The sequence below is a fragment of the Xiphophorus maculatus genome, chromosome 2 (assembly GCF_002775205.1).
Source record: "Xiphophorus maculatus strain JP 163 A chromosome 2, X_maculatus-5.0-male, whole genome shotgun sequence".
NCBI lineage: Eukaryota > Metazoa > Chordata > Actinopteri > Cyprinodontiformes > Poeciliidae > Xiphophorus > Xiphophorus maculatus.
Window position 1 is genome coordinate 13,976,736 of NC_036444.1, and position 16,743 is coordinate 13,993,478.

General features: G+C 40.5%; 2 protein-coding genes across 3 annotated transcripts; one reads left to right on the plus strand and one right to left on the minus strand.

The window, feature by feature from the left end:
* Positions 1 to 635: 635 nt before the first annotated feature.
* Positions 636 to 10,146, minus strand: sspn (sarcospan). The gene is made up of 3 exons (XM_005802251.3): positions 9,816 to 10,146; positions 7,732 to 7,818; positions 636 to 3,518 (listed from the first exon to the last, which is right to left on the minus strand). The coding sequence occupies exons 1-3, from the start codon at positions 10,041 to 10,043 to the stop codon at positions 3,159 to 3,161; spliced, it is 675 nt and encodes a 224-aa protein (XP_005802308.2). The 5' UTR covers positions 10,044 to 10,146; the 3' UTR covers positions 636 to 3,158.
* Positions 10,147 to 13,224: 3,078 nt separating this feature from the next.
* On the plus strand, positions 13,225 to 15,685 carry bhlhe41 (basic helix-loop-helix family member e41). 2 transcript variants are annotated; one of them, XM_023344243.1, is made up of 5 exons: positions 13,225 to 13,721; positions 13,806 to 13,872; positions 13,982 to 14,092; positions 14,176 to 14,287; positions 14,459 to 15,685. In XM_023344243.1, exons 1-5 carry the CDS (start codon positions 13,660 to 13,662, stop codon positions 15,373 to 15,375), a joined length of 1,269 nt encoding a protein of 422 aa, XP_023200011.1. In that variant the 5' UTR covers positions 13,225 to 13,659; the 3' UTR covers positions 15,376 to 15,685. The 2 variants fall into 2 exon arrangements, with proteins under 2 accessions (XP_023200011.1, XP_005802307.1); XM_005802250.2 differs by having other exon boundaries at positions 13,285 to 13,721; positions 13,985 to 14,092.
* Positions 15,686 to 16,743: the final 1,058 nt, after the last annotated feature.

The window sequence follows — 16,743 nt, forward strand, 5'->3', positions numbered from 1 at the left end:
TGTTTAAACTGATGTAACTAAAAATGTCCCTTATAGTCCAAAGGTTCAGTTTTGGTTTCATCTGACCTGCGTCCAGTACATAGCTAAATTGCACAATTTAAAATGGACCTCTAACGGCTTTACTAGAACAATGATTTTCTTCTTGTATTAAGGCAAGATTTGTGGAGCCCACAACAAATGGTTGTCCTGCTAACAGATTCTCCCATGTAGAAAGTTATTTTCTATTTTCCCTGGAAAGACATGAAACATCCCACGGGTTTCAGTACTGCATGCTTCATCAGATTAGCTATAAAATCAGCATGAAGTTTACCATTCAAAGCCCTGCATGTATGGACTGCTGTTTCTGAGAGATATAATAAATGTCAGCTAATATATTTTCTTTTTGACTTCACCCCATGTAAATGAACACAGATGAATTAAAAGTAAGGAAACTTATGAAGTTACGTCACTCCAGCTGCCTGTCTGAATCCCCCTTCCCTCCCCCCCAACGTGCGCCGCCCCCCTCCCTCTGTGGCTGCAGCAGTTTGCCTCCTACAGGCGGACTGAGTCATGCTGGCTACTGGCTTGGCATCCACCTTCACAAGTTAGAGAAGTTCTGCTTCCAGTCTCATAAAGGGTTGTCTGACCAGATTGTGTTGCTGGAGTCATGATAAGCTTTTATTACCACAAACCATGCAAAAGTGAGAGAAGTACATGCAGTGCTTCCCAAAAAGAATTTGCCCTCTTTTTGGTTTTTGATTTGTTTTGAAATCATCAAACATTTTTTTTAAATTACACAACAATAACCTAAATGAATAGAAAAGACTGTTCTCAAATGATGCTTTTATTATTAGTGGAAAAACGCCATCCAAACTAACCTGCCTCTATGAGAAAATGGAAATGACCCTTGTGTTAAATCATTACTTAACTGGATCCATATGAGAGTACCAAAGTTAAAACCACTTCTGACTAATAACATCACAAAGGCTTGTCTCACATTTACCAAAAAAAAACAAAAAGTTTTGATTATCTACAAAACTTTTTCAAAAATGTTCTTTGGACTGACCGGACATGCTCAGCAACTCAGGAAAAAAAAAAAAAACATACCTACGATTAAACATGTTTCATTCTGAACCTGGATTACTTGTGCTAATTGATGGGGCCATAAATTCTGCTCTCCAGCAGACGATCCTGAAGGAGAATATTCAACCATCAATTCATGACCTTAAGCTCTAGAACACCTAGATTATAGACGACGACAAGAGTACAAAGCAAACCAGCAAGTCCACAACTGAACTGCTCACAAAAGTGAATAAAATGAATGTTTTGGACTGGCAAAGTCAAAATCTAAACTTAGTTCAGCTGAGATGCTGTGGTAAGGCTTTAAACAGGGTAAAACTTCTTCACTCATTACCAGTTATTGCAAACATTGGTGGCAGTCACTGCCATCAAGTGGATTCTGTTTAGCTATTAGGTCTAGGATACTTTTCACACAGGGCCAGGTTGGTTTGGGTAGCTTTTACCTTTAATAATCGAATTATCATTTTAAAATAGTTTCTATATTTTCTATTTAATCAGATAATCTCAGTCTGATTAGACTAAAGGTTGATGATCTGAAACTTTTTGGTGTGCTAAAAAGACAACAACAGAAGAGAACAGATACTTTTTCATTGCCCTGTACTTGTTGTTTACCACTGAAGGCTTCAGTGCAGAAGGAATCAGGAAACCTGAGCCCATGTTTTGTTAATACCATGATCACAACCATTTTATTCTGTGAAAACTGTTTCTTAAAGCATAATGCAAAAACTTTATGTGACTTTGCAAATCCTAAACTGAGAACACAACTCCTGGTGTCGCCTGCGTTAGTTATGTAAATAAAAACTTGAGCGCAGATCAAAGGGACACTGAAGCAACCAGTCCTGACCAGTAAACCCCATTTACAGAGAAACCAAAGAAATCCTGCAAAATGCCGGTCTTTGAGCTACAAAACAAATACGGATTGCAGTGATGTGTCTGGGATTGCAGTTTGTGTACACAACAGCAAATGTTGTGTACACATTTGCTGTTATTTCGAAACAAAGCAAAACTTATGTAAAAGATTTTAGAAAAAAAAAAAGTTTTCTTTTTGGGTGCATAAAATCTTCATTTGGCAACACTTGGAAACTACGAGTACAAAGTTGTGTGCAAAACGCTATAATTATAAAACCACCACAATATTTGCAACTATAGAAAGATGACAAATTAAAGGAAGATACTACATTGAGAGAGTCTGATGTTGGCTCAGGACAAAACTGATGCTGATGTAAAGCTCTGACAAAAAGAGACACATCTTCCAGAATGAATGCCTCCCCCCAGTTAGGAAAAAAGAGGGAACGAATTGATCAGGTGAACATGATACAAGTCATAATTACAAAGTTGTTTTTAACTTACGTTTAAATCAATGATCTCAATTGTTGAGTTAAGAAAGGATTAAATAAAATGATATGCTTTGTGGAAACTGCTATCTTTCCTGCAGAAACTTTTTCCAGTCAGGACTCAAAAAGGAGAACCCAGCCCTGCTAAGGAGGACGTTTTCTCTAAAGACTACCCTGACCTTTTGGGTTGATACTTTCTGATTGGTCGAATATTCCATGTGTTTTAATTTGGCCTTTCTGTGTGTCATCTCATCTTATTTTCCATCACAACTTCTGTTAACGTCCGGTTGCACTGGGGGAGTACTGATTGCAAACAACACTGAAACTCAGTGAATCATGCAGCTTCAATCAGCTGAGGTCACACTGCATCCCCGGTTTCCTGGAAATATGAAGGAAACAGCTCGATGTTGACGGATTTTGTAGCAGCACTGTACAGTGGTTGTATAAAACCTCCTGGTTTTGTTACTTTTAAGATGCCGAACAGAAGCAGCTGCAACACTTCAACAGCACACTGTTGTAGAGGAGTAGCACATGTCAGCAGATTAATTCATTTCTTATCTACCCTGTACCTCGGTGAAAAGTTGAAAGTTCCTGACCGTTGTTAAAAAGTATCTCAAACAGTACGTTTTTCCTGTAATTTGTCACCTGTCTATAACTGACAGGAAGAGAAAACACATAAAGGCACACACCCAGAAGTCCTTTAACGCCAAGTCACACAGGAGAAAAATATGACCTCCACTGGACTCTGACTGAGCACCCAACATGTTAAACCTTTTGCCACTGCTGGGTGGAGGGAGATCTGATCTGTGTCCCTGCAAAGAAGACCTGGTAGCGATCCTTCCACATGATGAAGGCTCCAGCGGCACAGACTAGAGCCTGGGCAAGGTTCAGCAGGATCTGGAGCAGGAAGTAAAAGATGAGCGTGCCAGTTATCATCTCGCAGTCGCTAGCCCCCTTGTAGTCAAAGGTGCGGGCTATCGGGTCACTCTTTTCCAGCACACACACACAGTCGTCTCCTTTCTGCTGGCAACTGAAGCTGCTGGCCTGAGAGTGGTGATGTCCAGCAAATGCCACAACCAGCAGTGAGATGACCAGGCCAGTGGTGCACAGGATAAAGTACAGGAGCTGGAGGGGGGATAGAAATACTGTCAGAAAAAAAGTATTACCCAAAGAAGTGGCTGTGGTCGTACCAATAGTTTGGGACTGAAATTTTTGATAATATAAACTTTGCAGCCAATTGTGAAACAGCTTGTGAAACGGGTCCTCCATTAATTGAACATTAGTGACCGGGTTTGATCAGGATTTTATTGAATCCCTTCTGTCTTTTCCTGTACTTTGATGGTTTGGTCATTTTTCTCTGAGAGAAAGAAATTCCTTAAATCACAAAGTTAAATGGTTTTCAGAGCGAGAACCTCTTCTGTATCCAGCATCCATTTACTGCACATTAATGGGTAAATGTCATATTTTAAAGTCTGAAAACCTAAGAAATAAAACCTTGTATGTCACTGCTGTCCCGGACTAAAACATGAAAACACTACCATATATGGATAATGTGTTAGCACCAATTACAGCACTGTGTATCTCTCACTATAATCGCAGAAGGTCACAAATGACCGTTTAATGGGAATGTGTTTAATGAGGATGTGTTCGCTTATTGGTGGCAGAAAAAAAAAGCATAGCCCAGCAAGCCCATACTGTTACAAACATCATTTATCCAGGAAAGATGGGTGAACTCTGTAGAAGCAAACAGGGAGGCTGATTTCTTTTAACCTAACAGTGTATTGGAAACCCTTTAACCAGAGGATTATAAACACATTCAATCTTAGATTTAAGGAACACACCAAACCTGAGGGATGAAGGTACGACAGAGTTTATGCCTCCACTAGGACATATTATTCAGGCAGGTATTGAACAGCCAGACCTTTGAGATGACAAAGTTAATCAAGTCAGAAAACAGTTTCTACTTTATACAACATCTGTCCTAAATCAATTTCCTTAATATTTAGCCACAATAATTAATTCCAGCTGTTTGTTTCTCTGTGTCTGGGCCAATAAAGGGAGACATAGTTTAACGGCAGCTGTATTATGACACTATATCACTATTTCAACTCGTTTCCATTCACCACATCTGTAGAATCAGTTGGCAGTAGCTTTTTAGGGATAGACTATATGTTCAAGTGGGAAAACTACCTTTGGATGGCTTCGAGTGACATGACAGCCGACATCCTGGGAATAACATTTTAAGAGCTCTAGTCCTGTTAAAGTCTCACGAGTAAAACAGACTGATTATGTGGAGAACATTCAAACATAAAACACAAATGCACTGCTTGCTATGATAAAGTAAAATGACACAACTACCAGGAGAAACAAGCTGATGCATGTCTGTGAAACATGCTGGTCAGAACTGAAGCAGAAATGATGACTATCTGAAAGCAGCCAGAGTACTGCTTTATTAGAATTTTATTTATTTATTTTTTGACATTTTACCTTTAATATTTTCTCATCTGGGTAAATTAAACATTCACTTCATGTATTTAAGTACAAGTTGGTGGCTTTGTTGCTACTGCATCGATTTTGGCTTTCCAGAGGGAATACCATCAGTGGAAACTTTCGGTAGCACTGTCAACTATTGTCTTGTTCAAAACTGTTACACGTTTTAGAGCAATTTTATCTCTCTTCTTTTTTTCTTTTTACAACTACAACATAATTATGCCTATTAGTCAAGTACAGTATAATGACTGCTGGGTTCATTTTGCAAAATGGCTCTTTTGCAGAGTGTCAGTCTTTTCATTCCAAGGATAATTTTCTAGTCTCCAAGTTATGGTACAACAAACAAGCTTTGTTCTGCTGTGAATGAGTGAAACTGCAGCAGGTTTTACAAATGGTGATGCCCTAATCATAATTCATCAATTTTAACAGCTGTATTTGTTTCAAATACTGTAAACATCTTTTCGGCTAATATGTTTTCTCGTGATATTCAGGGTAGCTTGTTATTGACATGTACATTGTGTTTAGTTTTTATGTTTGATTGTTTCAGGAGTAGAAATAAAGCAACCTGAACCAGTGTGTTTTAATATGGTGCGCATATAATCTGCCTTTTGCTCAACCTTGTTGTCTCATGATCGCCCCAGAGTGCCAAAACCGTGGCTTAGAAAGAGATTCTGGCTCAGCGCCTGCTGAAAAATTCAGTTCAAAGAGATTACCCACAATACTGCAGGGCGACGTCTGACCCTCAGCCCAGCTTTTAGCACAGAGGAGACACGACACAATGCCAGCCACCGTTAATGGATGTCCTGTGTCGGTATTCTGACCTGCAGAGATTGTCTAAAAATACATCTGTAAAATGTGACAGAGGCTTTGCTCGATCTCAATAACACTAAACCTTTCGTCTTAATCCATCACTTATATAACAGGAGCCCTCATTCACCAGCACGTTTCAGCCTCTGTTGGGGAATTATGCAAGTGATGAGTAAAGATTTGTTTGTAAAGGCGTTTATGTTAATTTTCCAATAGCACACAGGTTTGAGTGGACAAGCTGCATGAATATGAAGGAAGCATACTAACTCGACTGACACTGTGTGAATAAGTGTTCACATCCCTTAAACTTTATCCAGTTTATTAAACAGACAGACAGGAAGTAACGCACGACTGTAAAGTGGAGGAAAATAAAATAAGGGATGGATTTCTAACATTTCTAAAAGAAAATGCTCTGCCTTGAAAATGTGAAAAGTGTGGTGTGCCTGTTCAGTCTAACCTGTCTGAAATGAGAATAAAAGGAGGCCGTATATGCTCATTAATCTTAGTATAAATCCAGATGTTATCTGAATACCCCAGAGGTTTACTAAAGAACATTAGAAAACAAACTGCATCAGAATGAAAATAGCAGACAGGTTATAGATAACACTGCGGAAAAAGAAAGCACATTTTTTAAAGCACTAAGGAGTCTAATCTGCAGTTTGCCATGCAGGCAACACAGAGAACATGTGGAAAAGGTCAGGTGACACTAGAATTCAATATTTATGACCTGCATGTGAAATCCTATGTGTGGAAAACTAGCACTACCATCACACATACATGGTACTCTATCAAGCTACCAAAGGCCATTAACACTATTAAACATGGTAGAGACACTATCGTGCTGTGTAGATGCTTTTCTTCTCCTTGGACAGGTAAACTGGTCTTATCAGGTTCTCATTTGTCAAAGTATTTAAATACAATGACTATTTCTCCCCACTTTTCAATGATGCATTTCTTAATGTTTTTCTATCACACTAAGTCCTGTTAATGTTTTGTAGGTTTTGTTAGCAATCTGAAAAAATGTGAAAGGAGGGTATGAATACTTTTGCGAGGCAGTGCATGCGTTAAATGCATGTAAATGGTGCATCAACAAGCTCTGTGTGTAACTTCATCAAACGAACATGAACTGAAACAACAAAACAGGGAGAGCGCACACTGAATCTGTTGTTGAATCGACTCACTTCCGCATGTTTGACCTCTGCCGAGAACAACTGAAGTGAATAAGCAAGCTGCTTGAAAAGCTATAAATTCTTAAGCAAGAATGAAGATGATGAAGCTGCCGGAATAAACAGCATCAATAAATTACAGCGCATTTGTTTCAAAGGCCGGAGAAAGCTGCTCTGGTAATCACATGATTACCAATGGAGTGTTTTGTTGAGGACACAACATCGGTACTGAACAATAAATAGCGACAAGAGACACATTCATGTCCTGCAGAAGTATTTTGTTTGTCTGTATCCTGACGGGTAGATCTTTCATTGTGGGACCTTTCTGCATGCCACTCTCTGCTTTACAACATGTATAAAGAATGCAAATTAGGTTTAATCCTCATGCTTTTAGTGATCACGACCAAATTTGTACATTTGTGCTAAAGAGCTTTGAATCATCTTTACATCCTTACAGTATTTACATATTTCAGCATGTTGTACACCAGGGACACCGACAGACAGAAAAATTTAAGCGATCCTACTTCTTTGGAAAAACAACAGTGGACTGATTTTAATTGCTTAGAAATTCCAGCTGCATGCATTGCGTGGCTAATTAAGCTGTACAATCAAGTCGAATTAACGAAAGTGCTCCTCTACTCATAGGGATTCATGTGGAGCACTTTCATACAGGAATGCAGTTACAATCTTTTCGCTCTAACAGCCTGTGTGAGCAAGTAAAAAAAAAAAAAGTTTTCTGCACAGATCAGCCGCCTGAGATAACAAAGAAAACAACTGATCGGACCTTTTTTTTTCTGAAACTGACATCCACCAGAGCTGCTCCTTTTTTTTTTGCAAATTTTACAGCATTTCTAATAGATGGACTGAAAACTCACCTTAACAATAAACTGTGTAGATGATCTCTCATCTGGCTGGTAGGTGATGCAGTAGAGGAAGAACCCAACAATAGAAACCAAACAAAGCTGAAACGATAAGAACATTATTTAAAATCTATTAATCAGATTCAGAAAACATCAAGAAAGTACTTGTTTTGGAGCAATAAATGGGTGTGGTTAACCATTTCAACAATGTTACAGTCTTTAATATGTGACTTTACTTGCAATTATATATCACATTGTAGGCACAGAAAAGAAAAACAAAAATTTGGTCTTATTTGTCTCTAAATATTGTATGATTCAGCAGTAACCAGCTCTCTGATTTCATTACTTTGCTTTTCTCCTTTCCTCTCTCTGAGACACACACACACACACACACACACCCCACACCCACACGCACACGCATACAGACTCACACTCTATCTCCTAAGCGCAATTGGAGTCTTGTGACCAACGTGCAGCATCTTATTTGAATGTTTTTCCCAGGTTCTTAAGCACCCAGGATACTCTGGAAAGTTCTTGATGACCTCAATGTTTTTCACTCGGCTGAATCTCGTGAGGATCTAACTCGGGATGTTGGTGTCCAGGGATGTTTTCCAGAGCCGATGGCATCTGTGATAGGCTGAATTACAGGACCAAACGGGAAAAACATGTTTGTGTGACCTGAGGCCTTATGTAAACTGTATCCATTAAAACACTTTGAACTTTTTCACATTTTGCCACAATACATCTGCAGACTTTAATGTGTTTCATGGGATCTTATACAATAAATCCAAACAAAGCAGTACCATAACAGAAAAAAATCCTACTGCAGAACACACCAGTAGCGAGGGTGAAATGCAAAGAGAAAAACTTGGAAGATTTTTGGCTTGAATTTGGGTTACTTTCCAAGATGAGTCTCCCAGCTGAAGAGGGAGAAACTGTGAACATAAATTTTCTGTCATATATTTTCAAATGGATTTAAGCCTGGACATTGGCCATTGATTGGCCATTGTAACATCTATATCATTGCATTGTAGCTCTAGCTGTATGCTTATGGCTGTTCTACTGGAAGGTGAACCTTTACCCCAGTCTCAAGTCTTTTACATTATCCTTCCACAAATGATATCCATATCTTCCCATCAACTTTGAGCAGCTTCCCAGTCTGTACTGAAGAAAGCCCTCTCAGATTCTTTCACTTGAGTTGTTTCTATCTGCAGCTCCTTCAGAGTTATCTTTGACCTCCTGATTGCTTCTCTGATAAATCTACTCATGAAGGACTGAGCTGAGCTATGTTCAAAGCTTGAGATATTGTTTTACAACCTAACTCTGCTTCAAGCTTCTGCTGTTTGTTCACTGATGTCCTTTGACAAAGCTCTTAGGTAGCTTTTCAAGGCCTTTGGTTGCAGTGGATTTAGTGGTATCTGAGTGAAGGGGGCTGAACACAAGACACATGCAACACTTTTCAGATTTTCTCATTTTAAGCATAAACAATTTTTGAAAACTGTATGTTGTTTTCCTTCCATGTCCCTCTTGTGCTATTCACACACACAACAAAATGCCAATTTTAATGCTCTTAACTCTAAAAATGTATTTTTAATCGTAAAATTAACCTTTAAATCTAAAAAAAAGAAACTTGGATCAGAAATGTTTTAGAAATGATACAAACATACTTCTGCGTGGTGTAACGGAAATGCATGATGTGTATTCATGTCCGAGTTTGTGATAGGCCAAATGAAGAAATGGAGATGTATGCACATCAAATAACTGCAGGGTTTCTGTTGCTATGCTAATGTGTTCATGAGGTGAACTGGAAGACAACATGCTGGGATTGGATGTTTTGGCTTGTCTTCTGAGATTTTTGAAGCGTCTTGAATTTCTAACTCAGACAGAAGAACATGCAGAATCATGCAACTCAGATGGATCAGAGGCTCATATTCATTCAGAGGGAGGTTTATTTGAATGTGAGCATGTATATGCTAGGCCTGCTTGTGTTGGGAGACACTGTTGTCATGCACTATGGGTCATGCAGCAATATAAGTTATGGGAGATTCAAATTCCATGCAAACAAGTAGCTGATGGAAGAGGGAGTAGTCGGAGCTTACAATGATCCCAGCCCAGTGTGGAGTCTCCCGGGCCGTGAGTGAGGGGCTGATGGCCAGCATGAGGAAGGCCACGGCTGTGACAGCCACCCCTAGCAGCAGCTGCAGCAGGGCGACTAGCAGAGGGAATCGACACACTCTGCACTTATTGCCATTCTCTGGTGTTGGGCTGTCATCTCTATTCTTCTCTCTCTGCTTCTTGTCTGAGGAACCTTTCCGGCCCTGTCCCATTTTTCCTCGTGCCTTCGCACTCTTTCCGTGTTTGTCTTTAAGACTTTTTTCCAGTTCGTTTTCTTTGGGGTGGACGTGTCTCTCTGTTGCCTCCCTGCTCCCTCCCCCTCCCGTCTCCTCCCTGCCCTGACTTTACCAAGCCCAGCTCAGCTGCTATTTGAAAACAGAGAAAAGCTCTGAACTAATATGGAAAACATTTGGACTGGATTCCTACAGCAGCTCCGATGCCACATATAGAGCAAGCAACATGCTGAGGAGAGAAGGAAGAGGAGAGAAGGGGGAGGCAGCGAGACACAAAGGGAGCTCCCAACATACGACACAGAGGGGGTTTCTCAGGGTAACACAGGGAAAGTACAGAAGGAAATCAGTAGGTATGAGTTAATAAAAAGCCAATGGGGGTTGGGGCGAGAGGAGGTCACACTTGGTTAGAGCAGGAGTGACTGTATCACTCTTTGTGTCAGCACTGTTACACAAGAGCCATATGCTGCCAGCCAGAAAACCGTCACATGACTAACAGGAAGAAGTAATGTGATCACCAGGCATGTGAGGGCATTACAAGGGCTCAGAAATGAGAATCTAAATGTGCAAAACAGCAGCAAGAGTCACTGGTGTGAGAGCTCCGCACCAGTTTACTGCCTGGTAAACGGCAGTGTTTAAATTCCTGCCGTTTAGCACAAAATGTTTGATTTTGATGGTGTGACAAACAGTGACTGGGAGATTAATAGAAAAGCACAAAGCAAAGCACGTGTTTGTGCACACAGCTGGGCCGCTGCCATGGTTACTGACAACGCAGCTCAGGAGGACAACCCTGCAGCTGCATACAGTAACAAGCTGCACACACTCCACTCTCCATATAGAGCCCTCTGCATATACACAGAGCAGGCATAACATTATGACCACTGACAGCTGAAGTGTGTAAAATTGATTATTTTGTCATCATGACACCTGTTACTAGATGGGACATCTTAGGTACCAAGTAAATATTTGGTTTCAAGGTTAATGTGTAAAAAGCAAAAAATAAAAACAGGGCAAACGTAAGGATTTGATTCAGTTTGACAGGAGTGTGTTCTCTTGTAGGGTGTTCCCAGACTGAAATGGTCAGTCTCTATCAAAAGTGATCCTAGTAAGAAGAATTGTGAACTGGAGACAGGGTGATCAGCAACCATGGTGCAAATGGGAAGTAAAGTCTGGCCTGTGGGCTCCAATCCAACAGATGGGCTACCGTCTCAGGTCACACTGCAGAATAAGTCAAGCTTTGTTCTGAATGAAAGTCACAACAAACAGTGCAACAAACAAATTATCCAATTAGTTCAAAAAGAAAAATTGAATAGCATTGGGAAGTTCATTTATTTTAGTCATTGAAATCCAAAAGTGAATCTAACATAGCATACGCACTCAGAGAGACAAATGTCAAATTTTTACTTCTGATGTTTCCTATTATGACTTGCAGCAAATGAAAACTGAAAATTTGGTTCTCCCAAAATGTAAATATATTAGATTAACATTTAAATCAATCTATCTCAGATGTTGCTTGGCTGAACAAAACAGAAGCAAAGTATTATAACTTCATAGAAAGTTTTGACTTACCCTGGGTTAGTACTCGGGTTACCCCTTGTCAAACTAATCCTTTAATATCTAACCACAGCACTCTGATGCAGTCATTCATACAAAAGAGGCCTTAAATAAGTATTTTGTACAAATACTAGATATACTTTTCAATGGTCTAGCATTTCTTCTAAGAAAAGACTTTGAGGTTGGGGTGATGTCGGTGGTAGGAGTTTGTCCTGTAATTATTTGGTGACTGGTTCAAATCCCCTCTCTGACTGTCTCATTTCTTGTGTCCTTGGGCAAGGCATTTCACCCACCATGCCTGATGGTAGTGGTACCTCACCTCTGTCAGATCAGGGCAGCTCTGGTTACAATCCAGTAGTTCACCACCATCAGTATGTGAATGTGTGAATGACTGAATGTAGTGTGAAACACTTTGGGGTTCTCTGGACTTGATAAAGTGCTATTCAAGTTCAGACCATTTACCACTTTAATTAGATGGAGGCAACAAATCGCCAAAATTTCATACTTGAAAACCATGTGTAATAAATCTCTCTGCAAAAAGGTATGATTTTAACTTTCTGCTTTGGATTACTGACAGGAGTTAAATTTTCAATAATATTCTAGTTTATTAAGAATCAGATAAGAACATTTGGATATGCAAAACGACATTGCATGAGTACAGACGATTCAGTGTCCCCATTCTGGTCATAATGTTTTGTCTGTTCAACGTTGTTGAGCTTTCTATATTTTATCTATATTTTACCGGAACCGCTTTGCTTATTTTCTCCAAATATAAGGAGCTTATTTCTGTGTAAACTATAATATGTTTTTTTATGTTAATCTTGGAGTAATAACTTATTCCATGCCGAGTGGCTTTTAAGTCCATGCTGGTAAAAGACAAGTTTCACTATGATGACACATTTATCTTGCCTTCTGCTTTTCTTCTGGGGTTATTTCGCACCCATAGATGTTCATGTCTGGAACACAGAACCGATCTCCTTCCAGAACATCATGGAAGCTGGACATTTACATGCTGTTTATGCTGCTTATAATTGCTTGAAGCATATACATGTGGCCCCTTCAAGAATCTGAAAATTGTTCCCAAAGATGAAATAAAGTGAGAGGACCACAATTCTCTTTCCGGTTTCTGAGGCGTTGACTAACAACACATAGCTGCTCCTCCATTTAATTCAAATGTTCAGATGCTTACAAAGTCATCAGACACTAACCTCTGTACTTTCCCATACGCTTTAAAGACAATGTATTTGTTATAGTTTGACTTTTATGGATATTGTGAATTAATATCAATGTAATTATTTAACAATATTGATATTTTCTGGGTACTACTTGTTTAATTCGGACTTTCAAAGCAAGTTCTCAAACTAAAACATCCAAATGATCAGTGGATTATTTGGATCCACAAATGACCGAGTTCATAAATCAGTACAGTATAAACGCGAGCTGTAAAGTTGTAGCAGACGACAGTGCTGAGCGCGAAAGAAAAAAAAAAACACCTGATCCACTTCCAAAAACTCTCGCTCTCTCCTGCATTCATGCATTTTGCGCATGAATCACGTTTCAGGAGGCAGGTCGTAGCGGCGCGCACTGGATCGCTGCAGGAAGAGCGACACAATTAACTGCTGTTGCAGTCCTCACACACGCACGCCTACACACACACGCACACACACACACCGGCACGCCTACACACACACACACACACACACGCCCGCACCTACACACACACACACGCACAACCCTACACACACGCGGTGTAGTAATTACTGGACTTTGCGCTGGTGCAGCCTACACGTGAGACGGAAGCTGTTCCCAGCCAGCGGCGCGCGTGCGCCCTGACAGCAGAGCGGAGCGGTTTTTTGCAAAGTGGCAGCTCCGGCTTCTCTCTCCAGACATCAGTCTGAAACGCAGCTCCACTGGAGGACACACTCTGCGCACCGTCTCCTTCAGCCATCCGGGTTTGAGCCGCCGAGCAACAAAACATCGCCCCCCCTCCCTTCAAAACCAGAAAAGAGAAGCTCAGTGCTAGTTCAGAGGCTACGGAGAAGTGATGGATGAAAGAATACCGCACTTACAGGACAGGCAGTTCATGGAGCACGCAGATTTCCTGGGGTAAGAAAAGCTTTTGGGAAAACTCAAAGTAATTAAAAAATCGGTACAACCTGTTTAATTGCTGCACTTTTATTTGTACTTCAGGATGGATTTCCCCCCGCTTTACATGTGCAAATCTAAACGAGGCATAAAGCGAGAGGACGGTGGGAAGGTGCGCGCTGTTTCATTACACCAATCATGATTCTGAAAGTTACATTAAAACCCTAATTAAACTTATTATGACCTATGGAAAACTGTTAAATTTTGACTTCATCTGTCAGCAGGATGCGTATAAGTTACCGCACCGGCTCATAGAGAAGAAGAGGAGAGACAGAATTAACGAATGTATTGGGCAGCTGAAGGATCTACTGCCCGAACATCTGAAGCTCTCGGTGAGACACTGTATTGAAAAAAAAAAAAGTTTTGACGCGCTCTGGAATTTGCGGACTCCACTAAAATTCTTTGTTTCTAACAGACGCTCGGTCATTTGGAGAAAGCGGTGGTGCTGGAGTTAACGCTGAAGCATCTGAACGCACTGACTGCTGTCACCGAGCAGCAGCACCAGAAGATCGTCGCCTTGCAGAATGGTAAGAGACGCATGCCACTGGTTAGGTTGTAAACATTTAAAGATAAGCTAGATATTTTGGAAAAACTATGTGCTTAATCATGAACTTCCCTAAGAAACTAGAACAAAACTTGAGAAACTTCTTAATGTGGCTTTCTAAATGATCACAACTTGTTTGTTTTTTTTCCCGCAGGAGACCGCTCAATGAAACCTCCCATCCACACTGATCTGGATGCGTTCCACTCAGGTTTCCAGACCTGCGCCAAAGAGGTCCTGCAGTACCTGAGCCAAGCGGAGAACTGGACCGCCAGAGAACAGAGATGCGCGCAGCTCATCAACCACCTCCACAAGGTCCTGGCGCAGTTTCAGCCGGACGCACCGCCGCTCCAGCATCAGCTGCCAGCCGGGGACGCGCAGGACGCACAGAAGTCCGACTGTCAAACCAACTGCGTCCCGGTCATCCAGAGGACCCAGGGAGGGGAGCTTAACGAGAACGATACAGACACGGACAGTGGATATGGCGGGGAGGCGGAAAAGAGTGACGGCAAAGACAAAGAGTGTGAGCGCAACAAAGCGGTGAAGATCAAGCAGGAGTTTGGAGATGACAGAGCGGCTAAAAAATCTAAGATGTGCTGGTCAGGGAACGGGGACCCGTCCAGACCAGATATGGCGTTCATGAATTCTCTGATGGGATTAAGCGGTGTGGGACAGCAGACACCGATTTGCATGCCTTTCTACTTCATCAACCCGTCAGCCGCGGCGCCCTATATGCCTTTTTTCGACAAAAGCAACATTGAAAAGTACATGTACCCCGCAGCGGCAGCCCTAGCGTCCCCGTTTCCCTGGCTGTATCCTGCACACGCGTCAGCAGCGGCGGCCGCGGCAGCAGCGGCCGTGTTCCCCGGCCTGTCTGCACACCTCGGAGCCACCGCGCAGCCCAAAGACTCCCAGCTTCAAGATGACAGCGGATCACGCGAGGCCGAGGCGAGCTCACCTGAGGAGCACGAGGAAACTCCCGAGAGTGACGACGGAGAGGGTGACGTAGATGACACGTCCCCAGACAGCAAGCAAAGCCCACAGGAGCATCGTTTTGCCTGTCAGACGAGCTAATAAGTCTGTGTACCTCTCTGAGTTTCTGTATTTACATTTTTTTTATTATTATTTAGGCTAGTTTTAAAACGGGGAAGTTCTCATGTCTACAATATCTTGGGGCAGCAGGGGACATTAGTGTGGAAGCTCATATCTGCCATTTGAAAGTATAAAATGGAACACGGTATACCATAAATATGAGTTGAAACTTTAAATTTATTAGATACAATATCATAAGTGGCTCTTGGTAGCGCTGTTGTCTTGCAGCAACCTGGTGTTTGTGTGTTCAAATCCCAGCTTCAGCTGTTTTTGCACGGAGTTTGCATGTTCTCCCCATGGATGGGTTGGTTCTCTCTGGGTACTCTGGCCTTCCCCAACAACCCAAAAACATAATTGTGAAGTTAGTTGACTACTCTAACTTGCTCTTAGATATGGTCTTGATGAACTGGAGACCATGCAAGGACAGATTTATAGACTATAAGTCCAAGATTCATTGTCTCACACACACGCACCCCCCCCCCCCCCCTCCCATATATATATATATATATATATATATATATATATATATATATATATATATATATATATATATATATATATATATATATATATATATATATATACATACATACACCTTCTCATTGAATTCAATGAGAAGGTGTGTCCAAATGTTTGGTCTGTATTGAGTACAGACCAAAAGTTTGGACACACAGTTGTGTCCAAACTTTTGGTCTGTACTGTATGTGGGCTTTCAATGTAGTATACTAAATACAGAGTCATAATTGTAATCTGAAGCCATAATTTCAATTTGGAAGTTCTAATTTTGAGATTTCAAGTCTTAATTCTTTCATTTGTTAGTTAGTGTTTCGACTTTGTGTGTTATAAAAAATGAAATACAAGTTTATTATTTCACTTTTAAATGTAAACACGACACACAAAGTCAGAATTTGGACTTTCAAACTAATAGTCATGACTCTTAAAATTAAAAATATGAAAGAAAGACACAGTCTTTTTTTTCAGAATTGAAATTATGTTTTCAGACTTTGACTTTGGAAGTCCTAATTAGAAATTTTGAGATTCAAAGTCATGATTATTTTAAAATCTTGCCAAATAAAATATTTAAAGGTGGAATTTTAACTCTCTTAAGTCCTACGTTTTGTTAAAAAATTATAATAATGTCATTTAATCTTGATTTTGACAAATTCTGGGTTTAAGTCATATTTCTTCCTCCCAAAAACATAGGCATATGGTTTTACATCATACAAATGTATTCTAGAACTTATAAATATGACAACTGAGTGTCATAATTGTGACATTAAAAATTGAAATTATGACTTTGATAGTAAAGTTATGACTTGCATAGTAAAAATCATGCCTGAAACTCACAGT